The sequence below is a fragment of the Ostrinia furnacalis genome, unplaced genomic scaffold, assembly GCF_004193835.3.
Source record: "Ostrinia furnacalis isolate ACB-3 unplaced genomic scaffold, ASM419383v2 OfSCF2653, whole genome shotgun sequence".
NCBI classification, from domain to species: Eukaryota; Metazoa; Arthropoda; class Insecta; order Lepidoptera; family Crambidae; genus Ostrinia; species Ostrinia furnacalis.
The window spans coordinates 69,464-87,973 of record NW_021132892.1 but is presented as its reverse complement, the minus strand read 5'-3'; the positions used below and the strand labels follow the sequence as shown (position 1 = coordinate 87,973).

The window sequence follows — 18,510 nt, the reverse complement described above, 5'->3', positions numbered from 1 at the left end:
CTCTTAAATCGAGTGTTAATTGGCTGTGAGTTTGATCCCTATTGTCCGCTAAACTATTGTGATAAATCCACTCGTAACACAAGCGAATTTACAAGTTGCTTACTTGAAAGGGTTAAATGTAATATTTGTTTTGTTTACCCACAATCCTACTAATATTATAAATGCGAAAGTTTGGAGGTCTGGATGTTTGTTACTCTTTCACGCAAAAAACTACTGAACGGATTTTGTTGAAACTTTACAGTATTATTGTTTGTAACCCAGAGATTATCATATAGGCTATAATTTTTGCCGATTTGTGACACTAAATTTCACGCGGGTGAAGCCGCGGGCAAAAGCTAGTTTACTATAAACATGTAAGTACTTAAATAGCTTGAAACTATAAGTCAAAGGCATAGCTATATCCTTTACAAACTTTACTAAACTACACTAGACGCGGAAGTTTTTGACACGCGTCTAAGTTCCATCCATCTATTCTAAAGCAATCAAAACTTTTAATAGTAAGTCGTTTGTCCAAAGGATATCAGATCGAAAGTTAACACGGTCTCTATTACGGGTATAAGGGTCAGTTTCGACATTCTTGATAAAGTTTCAGATAGTTATTTTGAGTTAATGCTATCCAACAAATTGTTACTGGTTACCGAACACTTCATCTAATATCTCTATGGGAGATCTTGAAAGTTTAAGTTTATCATAGAGATAAGTTCCTCTTAAGCTATCAGGGAGTTTTCCAGTAGGTGGTGGAACAGGCCCTTAAGTCTTGAAAAAACTCCTAACGAACATGGCTGAGTTGCGGCCGCTAGTGATGTGTTCCATTTCATGTTGATCGATAGTTGAAACCTAAAATCCCCAAACTGTTCCAGCTAACACCAAATATTTAGGCACCGAACACTAAGCAGACCTTAAGTAATTTGGTGACTAGACAATGAATAAAATTATAAGTAGATTAGAGAACTTATTTCAAATGCTCGCATATTTTTTTTAACATTAGCTGTTTTTGATTGGTTCATAACAATTCTGAAGGCAGCTACTGGCGGCAATGTTGAATTTGAATTACCTACATAAGAATCTGACTTCGATATTCGATACTTTATATCAATTGAACATCACTAGTTCAAAGATAACAAGCCACCAATTTTCCGGAAGAATTACTGTGAAACTTTTACACTTTAATCTTATCCACTTTTTGCTGGTATGGACTGTAGGTATAGGTATTGTAAATCCTATGTAATGATATAGGTATTTATTTTAGAAGCTACTAGTTGACTCCGTAGGTACGTCACTCATTTCGGCACATTTTTTTCTTTTTATTCCATCGAGCGTGTCGAATTATTACAAAAATCTTCGTTAGGGGATTATTTAAATTGTTAGATATTTCGAAGCACCTGGTGGTTACAAACATTATGAAGATTCAAGTTTAAAACAGCTTTATCATCTCTAAACGTACGATTTGTAAGACTTCACAAAACCAGCGGTTTTCAAATTAATCAAAACAAATAAAAAACTCCTAAACCAAGTTTAATTGGAGCTTTTCGCTGATAACAAGCCGCCAATTTTCCGGAAGAATTACACTGAAACTTCAAACATTTTAATCTTTTTCTCATCACTCAAATACTAATAGAGATTAACAAAGAAATCTCACTTGCTTGATCAGGAATTTTTGATAAATCATTGCTATCTAATTTTCGATTCGCTCAAGTCACGTAGTTTTAAAAGTACTCAATTTCGGATCGTAGTGAAACGAATACGAATTTGAAACGACAGTGGCACTGTCTAAGTTTATACCGAAGATGGTACCAAGAATGGTCTGGTGCCTGCCCAGGTTTTTGATTCGTAGTTAAAATAACCAATAGTCAAATTTGACACATGTCAAATGACAAGTGGATAAATATCAGAAAAAAATGTTTTTGAACAATGGTTAGCTTGCCTTTTAGTACAATCTTTAACTATTAGTTTACATTTTGTTAATATTTAACCATTAGTAGCAAAATTTAACAATTAGTTATTTTAACTATGAATAAAAATCTGGGCCTAACTCATGAGCTACATACTAATCACATGGCAGGATGTTAGGGGCCATGCCCCCCCCTGAAAAAGAACCCTAGATACGCCAACGAGTGAGACCATTGAAACTACCTTCACTATGTCCAAATACCGTCGCTACGGTAAGAAATACCTTGGAGTATGGAATTTCATCTCAATAAAGTTTTCGTAATTAATCATCCAAGACTCCGTGAATTTTAGAGTTATGTAGATAAGAATAGTTCCTTATAGACTTCAAGTGTCCATCAAAATGTAATCTAAATAAATGGGTTGGCGTTTCTGAGAAAAGTGGCGCTGTTGGTCCGGTCCTTTATCTGGGGGCACGGCAGTGCCCCCGCCAAGTCGAGCGCGAAGCAAACACTGCCGTACCATCTTTACTGGAACCATTTCGCCGCATTTTCAGGCCTCTATTTGAGAACCTCTGGATAAGACCAGAACGCAGAAATTTTTGTCATCTAGTAAGCTATAATCACATACTTAAAATCCAAAATTTCAAGTTTGTAGGTCATTTAGTTCCGAAGTTAAGCGAAAGCAAAGTTTCGCATTTACGACACTCACTCACTCACTCACTGATGATCATCAAAATAGAACTAGTACTTCCCATTAACTCAGAGAGCTGAAATTTGGTACAGAGTTAGGGTTTAATGACTACATAAAGGGAAAACTATAAAAACTAGGAAAATCGAAGATCTGGAGTAACACCACATTCATAATCAATACTACTAGCGCCACACCGGCACCGTGGTGTTCGCCTGTACCGCTCATCGCTAGATGGCGTGGCACTTGTTTTCAACGGCCAAGTCACACAACATTAAATATAATAATAAAGAAATCGCAGTAAGGAACCATAGACTTGGCACGACTTTGTCTAGATTTCATTACTTTTTAGAGATAAACAGGCAGCTCCATCGAGACTTGGCTAATTTTTTACAGAATGTTTTTGGTGGGATCTTAATATTCTTAAAATATGAAAGCTTGACTTTGACGTAAAAATACCTCAGTTGATTGGTGGTTTGCATTCATTAATGAAAGGTAATCATTATCATCATCATTTCAGCAATATGACGTCCACAGCTGAACATAGGCCTCCCCCAATGATTTCCATGTTGATAGATTGGTAGCGGCCTGCGTATAGCGCCTTCCTGCTACCTTTATGATGTCAGTCTACCTTGTGGGTGGACGTCCTACGCTGCGTTTTCCGGTACGCGGCCTCCACTCCAGCACCTTGCTGCCCCATCGGCTGTCAGTTCTGCGTACTATGTGCCCTGCCCAATGTCACTTTAGCTTGCTAATGATCCGTTGGGCTATGTCAGCGACTTTAGTTCGTAATAAAAGGTACTACATTAAGTGAACTTACTTACTTACTTATCGAATATTTAGAAGTAAATAGCGGCCTTTAGATGTAGTTAAATAAATCGAACTATTGAACAGTCGGTAACAGAATATTATGAACAGCTTTACCTACATTGCATATTAATATTAATAAATTGCACTTGTTAAGTTACTGAAGAAAATGCAAATAAGCAGCGTAGTCTCATTACGTATGTGCCATATTAAGCTTTGAAAGTTGCCTAGCGTTTTGTGCTCAAAATGAATTCAGTAAAGTAGAGCCATTAAGAGCCGTAATTAATGTACGTAGTTACTCGTTATTTTACACATTTGCCGCGTATTCAAAAGCAGAATACAGGGTGTTTGAAAGTTACTTTGTTTAGATGTCGACTTATTGTGTGTTGGCGAAATTCGTTTTCCACACGTGTAGCATTAATTTTACGTTTTATTTTATTGTCACATACGTATGAGATGTTCTGTGCTATACCTACTTACTCATTATCGAAATTAATACAATTTAATTACATTTACAGGTGACAATAAAATAGTAATGAGAATTTTGTTTTCCATGGAATTTTCTTCAAGTTTTAAAATCTTCCTAACTGAAAACAATGAGTGAGACTGTACTTTGATAGAGAACCTTTTGCTCTGGACTTTAACGAATGTTTTCGCTTTTCAGTTAAATGATATAGTCGCGTTAACCATCAGTAATGAACGCTCGAGAATTCGCCTGAAATTGAAATAAATTCCCGTTTTCAGCTGCTTACTGCGCGTTTAATCGTTCCAGAATGAACTCATAAACGTTTATTCATGGGTGCGAGGTCTTCAAAAGAACATTGTGTGAAAGCCAGCGTTAATAACCGACGAGTGAATTAAATCGACGTTGAAATGGGGAACATCAAGTTTTATTCAATTGCCCATTTGTTATAACCCCAATCTCTGAGATCAGGAGAAATTAGGAGAAATAAATTATTAGGTAGTAGCCGTGGTATATTAGTTATGTTTACTAGAATAGTTAGTAGATTTTTATTGTTTGCTATTCGTGTTCAATTCAATTTGATCCATCGTTTCAACTATTTATTTATACGCCAAAGTAAGCAGAGCGAAAGATAACTATATCGTGATTAATCTCACTTCTCTTTCCTAATACTGCGACTTTACAATTTTACCTCTAATGAAACCCAACCAGTGGATGTCGAGTAGTACCGGGGATAGCTTACTTAGACCTGCAACAAATCCAGCCGAGTACGTTATTATCAACGTTTTCCTGGAAAACGAAGTGGGAACTTTTTCAGTGTTTGCCAGTATTCTGGTACACGAACACGATACGAACCAAAGCAACTAAGTCTCGCTTAAATCTACGACAGTACTAATCCATCCCTTTCTCTCTTTCCAGTATCGTAACAAGCTGAACGAACAGCAGAACGGCAGGCTGTCGGCTCAAAGGGCGGCGTTGGGAGCGCGGCAGGAGGAGATGCGCAGTATCGACCGCCGCGTTTCTGAACTGCAGGCGCGATTGTTGAGGAAGCGAGCGCTGAACAGACAGCTGGCGGCGGCACATAGGCATCCACAGCAGCAACCGCAGCAGCAGCAGCAACAGCAGAGGTAAGAACAAAGAAACCCTAGCAGTAGGCAAATAGCAGTAGCTCATCTAGACTAAGAGATTCAGGGGATAGAGCGCTGCGTCTCCGAGCTGCAGGCGCGACTGCTGAGGAAGCGAGCGCTGAACAGACAGCTGGCGGCGGCACATAGGCATCCACAGCAGCAACCGCAGCAGCAGCAGCAGCAGCAAAGGTAAGGAGAGAGAATCTTTAGGAATACTTCCTATCCTATCGGCCGAAAGCAGAGTAGAGACCGCTTCAGGCGCAAATTCTGAGAAAGAGAGCGCTGAACAGACAGCTGGCGGCGGCGCATAGGCAGCAACAACAGCAGCAGCAAAGGTAAGGAGAGAGAATCCTTTGGAGTACGTCGCAGAAGAATGGTAGACTGTCAGCTCAGAGGACAGAGCTGCAGGCGCTGAGGAAGAGAGCGCTGAACAGACAGGTGGCGGCGGCATATAGGCATCCGCAGCAGCAACCGCAGCAGCCACAGTAGAGGTAAGGAGAGAAAATCCCTAAGGATGAGCTACTACTACAGTAGCTCTAGACTAAGAGATTCAGGGGATAGAGCGCCGCGTCTCCGAACTGCAGGCGCGATTGTTGAGGAAGTGAGCGCTGAACAGACAGCTGGCGGCAGCACATAGGCATCCACAGCAGCAACCGCAGCAGCCACAGCAGAGGTAAGGAGTGAGATTCCTTAAAGATCAGCTACTACTACAGTAGCTATAGTCTAAGAGATTCAGGGGACAGAGCGCCGCGTCTCCGAGCTGCAGGCGTGAATGCTGAGAAAGAGACCGCTGAAAAGACAGCTGGCGACGTGCGGCGCATAGGCACCAGCAGCAACAACAGCAAAGGTAAGGAGACAGAATCCATAGCAGTAAGCTCATCTAGACTGCAAGATGGAAAGGATGCACATACGTACCCACAGCAACAGCAGCAGCAAGAGGTCCTAAACAGTAGCTCATCAAGACTGGACGGTAGAAAGGATAGACCACCGCCTCTCCAAACTTCAGAAACAAATACTGAAGAAGCGAGCGTTGAAAAGACAGCTGGTAGCGACTGTAGCAGCAGCAGCAGAGGTAAGAAGGGAGAAACCCTAGTAGTTACTAAAGATATTAATCAGCTAGGAAATACAGGGCGTATAACTGATTTCCCACGAGGAGTTAAAGAATCTAGTCTCTTCCCTATTACTGTCTGTGTTTTTACATTCAGGACTGACTCATCCCTTAACTGATAATCATGATGAGCCATCTCCACCCATGTGACCAAAGCTTTAAGTTCAAATTCCCATTTCCAGAACCACCAATCCCACGCCGATGCAGCAGCTGCCCACATATTCAGCCGGCGCTCAGCAACCGAGGAACCAGCACGCTCGCGGTAACGTGGCCGCCGTGGAGCCCTACAACCATGTACCGCACGCGCAGAGCGTCAGCCACAACAACCATTTCCAGGTGAGAAATAAAATGAAGTCTTATCTTCAACTACCTAGTTAAAAGCCAAATTGGTATGACCCAAATTGGCCTTAAAGTGCCCCCTCTGTAGGCGAAAACTTTGATCTATAAAACCATCAATATCATCAAACGAGGAAAGAATGTTGTATGAGATCATTGAAAAATCATAAAAAGCAATACAATGAGGGTTTTCGCGATTGAAAAATCCGCCAGATGGCAATACGTAGACGCGAGGTCCAAATGCTGCATGATTGGTTATTTTTGACATGACATTGACAGATGCACGTTCATAATCAAACCGTCACTATACGAAATTGGGAGAAATTGAGTTAACATCGCCATCTATCAGCGCTCCGCGAAAAGTGCATGCTGTAAAAATCCCAAGCTTAAAGCTCAAATAGTTCGGCAGATATCACTAGTGTCGTTATGGAGTTTAATGGGAAAACCGGCATTTGTTGTGAGTAACAGTGACACGTTTTAGTAGTGACGGGATCTGGACGGGCACGCTGTGATAGTTGTGTAAACTCTGTGTTGAAAAACGTCATTTTTAGCATAAAGACGCTTTTACTCCAAAACCATAAGATAAGTCACAATAAAGTAATACGAAAAACGCCTTAAAACAAAAAGTGACAATATTTCTCTTACATTTTTAAAAAGATTGTTCATCACTTCGTATAATATTGTGCTTATCCAAATAGTGAAATATTAAAACAACAAGAAATATTTTTAAATGACTAAGTAGTTATAATTTTATCTAACAAAAATGCCACCAGTCAATCGAAACACTAGTAAAATCAAAGAAATTATCAAGGTAATTATAGCCTGACCAGGAACATAACAACCCTCGCCATGTTGCGGAAAACTAATGGTACTAATTTCTTTTAATGGCAACAGTAACTGAAAACTTCATTGATATGTCACCTTGCATGTCAGTCTATTGCTGTCAAAGTGTAAACAAACTTTATTTTCAATGTGTGCAATTGATTTTGTGAAATAAATTGCTAAAATATTTTTAAAGTCGTGAAAGAAAAGTGGTTCACAATGTGTTAATGTATTTGTCGAAGAGAAATACCAAGGGTTCGGACAATATTTTCATTGAATAATGTTTCCGATAAAGGTTGTCAAATTGACTGACATGTTTATCGTATAGTACAGTCCACTATGAAAATTAGCTGTAGTTTGTTTCAACTACCTATTTTAAAGTTTTTTGTCACTTTCTAAGTTTTGAAATTTATGGAATTGGGAAAGAAGTACCGAGTTTGAAACGTTCATGAGCAGACATTGCAGTTGAATATTCAAGTTCTGAATTTGATTATTGATGAATAATAAAATAAATCCTACTAGCTCGATTGATGGTTTCATTTAATTTATTTAAACCAGGTTACCTTTAATAATATTTTTTCGTTAATTTATGAAAANCACATTTACAGGAGCGATCCAAGCTTATTGACGTTGTTCCAGTTTAGGCCATTAAAACATGTTTATAAATAAATAGATAGATTGTCACTTCTATCAAATTATCTATTCTGTGCTTCTATTCATACAATATTCTATTCTATTCTAAACAATAATTGGTGGACATGTAGGTATACTTCTGATATAGCTATAATACATAGCTAATTAGTTCCATAATGATAAAATAGTACTGGTCTAGTATGGGAAAACCCGCGCCCATGTATTTATTTTATTATACCTACCTACATAAATAGAAATCTTAATTGAGTCTCAATCCGGTGCACTCTTCGACCTTTGTACGGCTATTATAATTCTGAAGGTTGATTCGCAATAATACTTACGTGTCCGCTGTCCGGCCTTTTGTAGTGTTAACATTACTTATTTGCTGGAAAAAGATCTTCACTTGGATCAGTCTATTGCAGGACTTTCCAACCGGAGTGGGTCCTAAGGAGGGCGTAGAAAAATATCAGGGGGGGACTTATTTAAAGTTAGGTTGATACGCTACCGCTTGTCTAGATAAAAGGCGCATGCTTATGCTAAATGTAACAACTACCTAGTTAACTACCTTTTAATAACATTGATGTTATAAATTGAAACTGTATTTAATAGAAGCCATTCATCATACTTCTATTCAAATAGCTTAAGCCAAAATAATAGCAGGAACAGGATTAACCGATTGAGTCCCAGACGGCATTAATTAATGTCATAACAATTGATTATCTATTGTGTCTAGATTCGCGGAGCTTGAAGGATTAAATAGCAATTAAAATGTTTAGTTAATATATTAATTACAAGTTTGCGTGTCAGCTCAAAACTAAATTACCTATTTAGGCAATTTTACAGTCATAATAAAATAGGTTTGCTTATTAATGTACTAGCTTTTAGAGATGAAACGGATAGTTGTTTGGCCGGATACCGGATACCGGATATCCGGCCAGCTGCTAGGCCGGATAGCCGGATATCCGGCGGCCGGATAGTTGGCCCATTGTCTCGTTTCATGTCGTGACGAGTTTAGCGCCGCATAGGTGCTTCGAACGCGATCAGTGGGTCTATTAGTAGACTAGACTAGTCACACTTTTCGAAAATCGAATCTGTCCGAATATAATGTCAGATTTTGCCACTTGTCTAGGGGGCAAATCAATTCGAGCGATTTCGGTTGCTATCGTGAGTGTGTGATTGAATAGCGAAAATTAAATTCGTTTACTTGCTGCGTAATCTCACTGAACTGCATGCATCATGTCATCAAACCATCAGTGAAAAAAAAATCGCCTTTTTTATTTGGCAATATTTCGACATTAACAGATATTATTTACTAGAGGGTGGCCCAGAAGAAAATTAACTTTTGAAAATTTAATGAAACGAAAACTGTACATTTTTGTAGAACTTTAACTATTGCAATTTAAAGGAAATTTAGTGCAATTTATTTTAAAATTTATTTCCTTTTATAAATTTTATCGTACATGTGATTCCCTTGACGTTTACAACATACATCAAAATTTTGGAAAACTTTCGTTAGAGTTACCTCGAAATGGATTCAGGATGGATGAATGCTGCAGAGTTTTTGGATTATTAGAGTATACTCTGCTCATAAGTTTTAGTAGTGACGGGATCTGGACGGGCACGCTGTGATAGTTATGTAAACTCTGTGTTGAAAAACGTCATTTTTAGCATAAAGACGCTTTTACTCCAAAACCATAAGATAAGTCACAATAAAGTAATACGAAAAACGCCTTAAAACAAAAAGTGACAATATTTCTCTTACATTTTTAAAAAGATTGTTCATCACTTCGTATAATATTGTGCTTATCCAAATAGTGAAATATTAAAACAACAAGAAATATTTTTAAATGACTAAGTAGTTATAATTTTATCTAACAAAAATGCCACCAGTCAATCGAAACACTAGTAAAATCAAAGAAATTATCAAGGTAAGTATAGCCTGACCAGGAACATAAAAACCCTCGCCATGTTGCGGAAAACTAATGGTACTAATTTCTTTTAATGGCAACAGTAACTGAAAACTTCATTGACATGTCACCTTGCATGTCAGTCTATTGCTGTCAAAGTGTAAACAAACTTTATTTTCAATGTGTGCAATTGATTTTGTGAAATAAATTGCTAAAATATTTTTAAAGTCGTGAAAGAAAAGTGGTTCACAATGTGTTAATGTATTTGTCGAAGAGAAATACCAAGGGTTCGGACAATATTTTCATTGAATAATGTTTCCGATAAAGGTTGTCAAATTGACTGACATGTTTATCGTATAGTACAGTCCACTATGAAAATTAGCTGTAGTTTGTTTCAACTACCTATTTTAAAGTTTTTTGTCACTTTCTAAGTTTTGAAATTTATGGAATTGGGAAAGAAGTACCGAGTTTGAAACGTTCATGAGCAGACATTGCAGTTGAATATTCAAGTTCTGAATTTGATTATTGATGAATAATAAAATAAATCCTACTAGCTCGATTGATGGTTTCATTTAATTTATTTAAACCAGGTTACCTTTAATAATATTTTTTCGTTAATTTATGAAAATATCAAATTAGCCCGTAATCCTGAATCCTGATACATAAATTTAGCCTATTAATTTAACACAGGTACGACTGTACTCAGTGTTGCACTATCAAATGCAATTGACGCGCCTCTATGCCAGGGTTTTTATGTTCCTGGTCAGGCTATACTACTTTGTCTAGCGTTTGTGGACTATGAAAAAGCCTTGGATTCGATCGAGATCTGAGCAGTGCTACAGTCTCTCCATCGGTGCCAAATTGACTATAGATACATCGAAGTGTTGAAAGGCTTGTACGAAAACGCCACAATGTCGGTTCGTCTCCAGGATCAGGACTCGAAACTCATCCAGTTGCAGCAAGGGGTGAGACAGGGAGATGTCATATCTCCGATACTGTTCAACACCGCCCTGGAAGATGTTTTCAAGCTTCTGAACTGGAGTGGATTCAGCATAAATATCAACGAGTAAATAATCCACCTTCGATTTGCGGACGATGTCGTAATCATGGCTTAGACTGTGGAAGATCTAGGCATAATGCTCGATAGCCTAAGTAGAGCCTCTCAACAAGTGGGCCTGATGAATGAGTATGAAAATGAATATGGACAAGACAAAAAACATGTCAAATGTCCATGTAGTATCCACTTATCTGGAGACTCTACACTCGAAAGTTTACTGACCTGGGACAAACAGTCCAGTTACGCAGGTCCGATGGTGCACGATGCTACGTGATTGAATCAGAAATGAGGAGATCCACAGGAGAACCAAAGTGACCGACATAGCCCGCAGAATCGCTAAAATCAAGTGGCAGTGGGCGGGGCACATTGCTCGCAGAGGTAATGGCCCCTTGAATAATGATCCTGAATTTAAACCTACTTCTCAGAGCCTTTTTCCCATGAAAAATCACTATCTAGTTCGTCAAGTTCATCGAGGTCATCAAGTTCTGGTTGTTTAAAGGCTGCCTGAACAAGAGAGTACCTTATTTTCTAAGAAGTTGATTTATGTGATGTAGTTTTATAGTAATTTCATGTGTGTAACGTATTTATTTCTGATCGAGAATTTACATTTATTACTGTTACCATTGGTACGACATAATCCAAATTATTAAGTTTTAAGTTTATTAAAATTACTGATTTTTTTGTGTTAGTTTTATTTAATAATAATCATTTTTTTATTTTTCATCGTCAAATTTATATGAAAATAGTGACATTTCTACCGGAATTAATAATACAACATTAACACGTTTTTAATTGAAAACTGTCACTGTCTCAATTTTAGTGGAAAAGTGACACTATTTTTAGAGAAAAAATTAAATTTTAAATAAACCATTATGATAATTTGAAAGATAATTATATTTCCGTAAAAGCCAAATAAGCCACTACTGGTCTTTAACAAAAAACAAAACATTTAATAGCATTTTGCTCATTTTGCAAGGGTTTTAAAATTTGAGCATTTCAAATGCTTTTCCTGAAAAATCGACTTTTTTGTATAGTGACAGTTTGATTATGAACGTGCGATATGTCAAAATCCACCAATCATGCAGCATTTGGATCTCCCGTCTACGTATTGCCATCTGGCGGATTTTTCAATCGCGAAAACCCTCATTGTGTAACTCTTAATTCACGCAATTACGTTGTCTCCATCAAAATTCAGACATTGGCATTAAAATTGCATTTTGCAATCAACTGTTGCAAACAGCTGTGTGGGCGTGCTACGGTTATTGCTACATATTCAAACGAAAATGTTGACATCTAAGATGAATTGCGCCGGATGTAAAAGTAAAATAACAACTAGAGCGTTTTTAACCTGCTCGCTGTGTCAGTCAAAATATGACCTGGAGTGTGCTAATGTCAATGAAAAACTTTTTAACCTGATGGAAAAGAGCCGTAAAGCTGCATGGACATGCCAAGCATGCAAAAACCAGCAGCCGAAAGGGGATAACCAAAACACACCCATTAAGCCCTTTTCTGACATTGCAAGCGGCGAGTTGGGCGAACATTCGGACCACCACAACGTTACCGTTCGGGCGAAACCATCACTACGGACAAAGCAACTCTCAGGCGATCCCGACAGTCCCACTGAAAGCCAGATTCCGGTCACCATCGAGAGTATTAGCAGATTGTTGGATAAAAAATTGTCATCGACATCTCCAATTGTTTGCGGCTTGCGGTCAGCACTCAAGGAGGACCTATTGGCGTTAATCACGGTTAAGCTGAATGAGATAGCTGATCGGTTGAAGGCAGATTTCACCACCACTACAGATTTCTTGACAGCTGAACAATCGGACCTGAAAACGAGACTTGGACAGAAAGATAAGGAAATTAAGGAGCTTCAAAATAAATCCTCTGGACTACAGACGGAAATTCAGATACTGAATAACCGGATAACGGCAATTGAAAAAATCTCACGGGATAGTAACTTAGAAATACAAGGAGTAAAAGAGTATAAGAGTGAAAATTTGTTGCAAATATTTAAAGATGTCTGCAAAACAATTAATGCACCAGTCACTGACTCCGATATTAAAAACTGCCGCCGCATCGCTAAAATGGACCAATCTTCTAACAGACCCCGAAGTATACTGGTGACGCTTTCCTCGCCGAGGCTTCGCGAAGATCTTCTTGGTGCTGTTTCCAAATTTAACAAGACTTCAAGTAGCAGACTTAACTCAAGACACTTGGGAATCGAAGGCGCAACTGAAAACGTTTATGTATCAGAACACTTATCTCCTGACTGTAAAAAACTCTTTAGAGATGCTAGAAAAATCGGTAGAGAGAAGGGATTCAGATTTGTGTGGGTGCGTAGGGGCCTAATCTATGCCAGAAAAGACGAGGGCATGCCACCCATACCCATAAAAAGTGAGCAATGTTTACGGAGGTTGTAGTGATTGAAGTTTGCAACATATTTTTTTTATTTTAATTTAATTAATTAAGGGTATTATATCCGGGATTTTTGTCAATTTTCAAAATGGGTAAGTCTAGAAAAAAATTTCTGTCGTTAGGACTTCTGAATGTACACTCTCTAAACACGGGATGGGACGAATTGGTTCAAAGTATACAGTCGGCTTCATTTGATATTTTGTGTTTGACCGAAACATGGCTTAATGCTGACTCAAACGATAAATTATATTCTATACCCGGTTATAGACTGGTACACAGCCCTCGTCGGGGTCGGGGTGGAGGAGTAGGAGCGTACCTGAAATCTAATCTTCGTCTGAAACAATTAGAGCACCCCACCGGGGTACTAGAACAAATGTGGTTTACTGTTAAGCTGAGTCGTTTTACCGCCGTTTTTGGGATAGCGTACCGACCGGAATCGGTGAGTATCGGAATAGCAATTGATTGTTTGCAAAATTCGCTCGCGCATTTCTCGGTTAAATATGATTTTCTGTTCTTACTAGGTGACCTAAATATAAATTGTCTACTGGATGATGGTAGTGTGGGGATACCGCGATGTCTCAGCGTATTAACTGAGTGCTACAATTTGCACCAAATTGTTGATAAAGCAACGCGTGTTACTCCAAACTCTAGCACTCTAATCGATGTTGTCTTCACTAGAAAAAATATCAAACCTTTGCTAGTTGAAGTGGTTCATAATGACGACCTTAGTGACCACGGCCTTATATCCACTGTGTTTGCTATTGATTGTGGGCGACCGATGCCTCGACAGGTATCTTACAGACCATTGGGTGCAAATGCGGACGCTATTAATAACGCTGCGAAGTTCACTCCGTGGGATCTGGTTTTGGCTCACACCGATATTAATGCAATGGTTAGTACATTCAGTGGACTTGTTTTGGACTTAGTGGATACATTTGCCCCTATACAAAAACGCATATTTAGACGGCCTCCTACGCCATGGATGACGGACACCTTAAGACAAATGAGAGCGGAGAGGGATAAAGCATGTCGTCGAGCAAAGGCTATTGGGACAGATTCAAGCCGACAATATTATCGTGACTTACGCAATTTGTATAACCGGGCGGTGGCTTCTGAAAAGCAAGCATATTTCACTCGTTTTGTAAACAATAACAAAAATAAACCAAATGTTATGTGGCGTCATATTAATGCACTCATNACAAGGAAGCCCTGATCTCACTCCAGAAAATTCTTTTTTGTGGTGTTACATTAAGAATAGAGTATACTTTTATAATCCAACAAACATGCAGCAACTGAAGCTGAGCATTCGGCAAAAAAATGAAAATAGGTTTCGAGGTAATTCTCACGAACGCATTTCAAGATTTTGATGTATGTTGATCGAATGTTGTAAGCGTCAAGGAAATCTCCTGGGCGATGTAGTTTAATAAAGGTAAATTTAAAAATAAATTCCATTAAATTTCCTTCAAATTGCAATAGTTAAAGTTCTATAAAAATTTACAGTTTTGGTTTCCTTCAATTTTCACAAGTGAATTTTCTTCTGCACCACCGTGTATTTATGTATTCGTCATTAGAGTGAATAGCCCAGAAAAAGAAATTAGTTTTTTGAAAGGCTTTTTGAAGAATGGCTTTTTTGTAACTTTTTGGACTTTAAATAAAAGCCGTCATTATTATAAGCCATTATAATGATATTTACCTCAAAGATTAATGTTTTTCATTTTATTAATAGGAAATTGTCGTAGTTTTTTAATATCCGGTATCCGGCCGGATAGTGAGTTACTATCCGGTATCCGGCCGGATAGTAAATTTAGGCCGGATATCCGGCCTACCGGATAGTTGCCGGATATCCGTTTCATCTCTACAGCTTTCCACCCGCGGCTTTGCCCGTCAGTCACAGAAAAACTTTATCGCGCGCGTCTCTGTTTCAAAAACCGGTACTAAAACTATCCTCCTATGTCCTTTCCCGGGAATCAAACTATATCTATGCCAAATTTCATAAAAATCGGTTCAGTGGTTTAGGCGTGAAAGCGAGACAGACAGATAGTTACTTTCGCATTTATAATATTAGTATACCTAGATTTTTGTATTTTGATTACAAGCGGCTAGTTTCCTAAAGGCCCAGAATTTATGATATAATCAGCGTTTTATTGTAGTTTTCGGGCAATAACTGTAAATAATTTGCATGCATATCAAATACTTAGTATAAATTCTTATCTCTAAATACATCTCCGCTTCGATACCATGTGGAGCAAATTTTATCAATTGAATTATGTTATCTTACTAAGTAAAGACAAAAACTGACTGCTAAAATACGCTACGGTTCTATTAGAACTTCTCAATGTCTTTTATAACTCTAGGGCTATTAATATTGTTGCATTGCAAAATGATAGATGGAGTTTTGCAACCTTCATTTGTTTATAATTTAAAGGTCAGCTAATGGACTGAAGTACAGCAGTCAACAGCACAGCAGACTATCTATTTTGTTCCAAAATAGCTCCTGTTGCAACGATATAAAGATGCTAGTGGTTTACCCGACTGCGGCAGAAGGAATATTATTATCACCATTTTTTCTATACAATATTTTGTTTATATCTGTTGCTAAGCTTGTTTTACTCTTGATAACTGCGAGTATGTCATTTTATTCATCCAAGTCATTACCTATATTAACCTTTAATACATTGCCCTTGAATACGCTGCCTTTCGTTAAACAACTTTTTAAATAGGCTTGGTGATTAATTAATGGTGTGCGTCGTGTGATTCAACTTCTTCGATCAATCTGAGGCTACGGTCTCCTATCAAGCGATATAGGTACGCGGCGTACGATGGCAGCGTCATACGTTCCTTCGACGTCCATACACCGACGTCAACGTCTGAAAAAGACCATAACAGTACCTAGGTACATTGTGACGCGGCGTTTATATGAGGCCACATAGGCTTAAACTTGGTCCAGTAGGCCTAGGACACCCTAGGATGAGTGCCGCGATAAGCGATTATCACGCCATTTTATCGATTTTGCCCATACATTTTAACGTCGATAAGAGTAGGTATATATCCAGCCGAGTTACATTCGAAGATTGACCTCTTTCTCGAAATTGGACCTACCTAGTTGAATCGTTTGTCCAAGGTAGACATACTTGTCAACAATCTCGAGAATCGAGCTCCTAACCGAAACCGGGTAGGGCGAAACATGGACGTTCGACATAAGCTTCGTTTTGTCCATCTTCATCCGAAGACCTACCTGTTGGGAAACTCGATTAAGGTCTTCGAGCATGGTGCCGGCCGAGGTCCTCCAGCGATTCTGCCATGACCACATGAGTATATCACGACTCACATCCTAGCCCGGCTGGGGTCGAGGGTTGAGACATATGAATAGATAGATGGCTAATATAGGTAGACTCTTAACTTGCCCTAAAACCATGGAAAATTAAATAATTCTATTTACGCACAAAATTCCACCGTTTACTTTTTACCTTGAGGATGATGGATGGATCTAAATTGAGATACCTTCATATTGTTATCATTACTCATTAGCTTCCAATCCAATGAATGAAGTGCGTGACTGTGTCTTTTGGGAGGATATTTTTTATGTAAATACACAAAATATTTTAAGTATTTACTTGACTCGTCCTAACTATTGATAAAGTGTGTCCAGAATGGCGGGAGATTGTGAAGAGGCAAGTCCACGAGTTCGAGGTGCAGCGTACGACTGAACTCGACGCGAAGCGCGATGACTTGAAGGCCCGTCCATCTGCCGCCATTCACTATAACTATGTTGGCGGCGTGCTCAGATGCCCTCAATGCGCGAGGGATTTTACCGCGAAAATAGGCTACGTAAGCCATCTTCGGGCACACCAGCGCCGCCAAGACAGCTAGGAGTCGGAGTGGTCGCCATGGCCGAAATCGGTCGGATGGATCATCATCATATCTAGGGTTATTTTTCATGGGGGCTCCGGGACCATTTCGCTAGGGTCGGGAGCCCGTGGCATTTTGCCAGCCCTGTCACTCTAAGTTACGCCACTGGTGGCCAGACCTCCCAAGTCAGATTTTCGCTCATTTGTCCCTCAATCGTCTTTTACTACATCCACGGTTCATGTGGTTCTTCGTACTCTACTCTGTGGGAACCAGACGTGTACTGCGGTAACTTACAGCACTGAAATGAAACTCGGTAATTCTTATTCAGTGCTGATCAACGTCACAAATCGTCTGATAAGAAGTAATAAGCACTTTATCCTGTCTACAATCAATATTGACACTAAANTCATCTCTACAGCTTTCCACCCGCGGCTTTGCCCGTCAGTCACAGAAAAACTTTATCGCGCGCGTCTCTGTTTCAAAAACCGGTACTAAAACTATCCTCCTATGTCCTTTCCCGGGAATCAAACTATATCTATGCCAAATTTCATAAAAATCGGTTCAGTGGTTTAGGCGTGAAAGCGAGACAGACAGATAGTTACTTTCGCATTTATAATATTAGTATACCTAGATTTTTGTATTTTGATTACAAGCGGCTAGTTTCCTAAAGGCCCAGAATTTATGATATAATCAGCGTTTTATTGTAGTTTTCGGGTAATAACTGTAAATAATTTGCATGCATATCAAATACCTACGAAGTATAAATTCTTATCTCTTACTTAACACATCTCCGCTTCGATACCACGTGGAGCAAATTTTATCAATTGAATTATGTTATCTGACTAAGTAAAGACAAAAACTGACTGCTAAAATACGCTACGGTTCTATTAGAACTTCTCAATGTCCTTTATAACTCTAGGGCTATTAATATTGTTGCATTGCAAAATGATAGATGGAGTTTTGCAACCTTCATTTGTTTATAATTTAAAGGTCAGCTAATGGACTGAAGTACAGCAGTCAACAGCACAGCAGACTATCTATTTTGTTCCAAAATAGCTCCTGTTGCAACGATATAAGATGCTATTGGTTTTTTACCCGACTGCGGCAAAAGGAATATTATTATCACCATTTTTTCTATACAATATTTTGTTTATATCTGTTGCTAAGCTTGTTTTACTCTTGATAACTGCGAGTATGTCATTTTATTCATCCAAGTCATTATATTAACCTTTAATACATTGCCCTTGACGCTGCCTTTCGTTAAACAACTTTTTAAATAGGCTTGGTGATTAATTAATGGTGTGCGTCGTGTGATTCAACTTCTTCGATCAATCTGAGGCTACGGTCTCTTATCAAGCGATATACGCGGCGTACGATGACAGCGTCATACGTTCCTTCGACGTCCA

The 18,510-nt window shown here is 38.7% G+C and overlaps 1 protein-coding gene across 1 annotated transcript in view; it reads left to right on the top strand.

Moving 5' to 3' along the window:
- LOC114356114 (apoptosis-stimulating of p53 protein 2-like) overlaps positions 1-10,850 on the top strand; it is a gene marked incomplete at its 5' end in the record, with an annotated part of 40,819 nt that extends 29,969 nt beyond the window's left edge. Inside the window, 3 exons of the mRNA XM_028309200.1 lie at positions 4,766-4,974; positions 6,265-6,418; positions 10,710-10,850. Coding sequence (XP_028165001.1) covers positions 4,766-4,974; positions 6,265-6,418; positions 10,710-10,850 — 504 coding nt within the window. The remainder of the gene's footprint in view (positions 1-4,765; positions 4,975-6,264; positions 6,419-10,709) is intronic.
- Between the last annotated feature and the right edge of the window lie 7,660 nt (positions 10,851-18,510).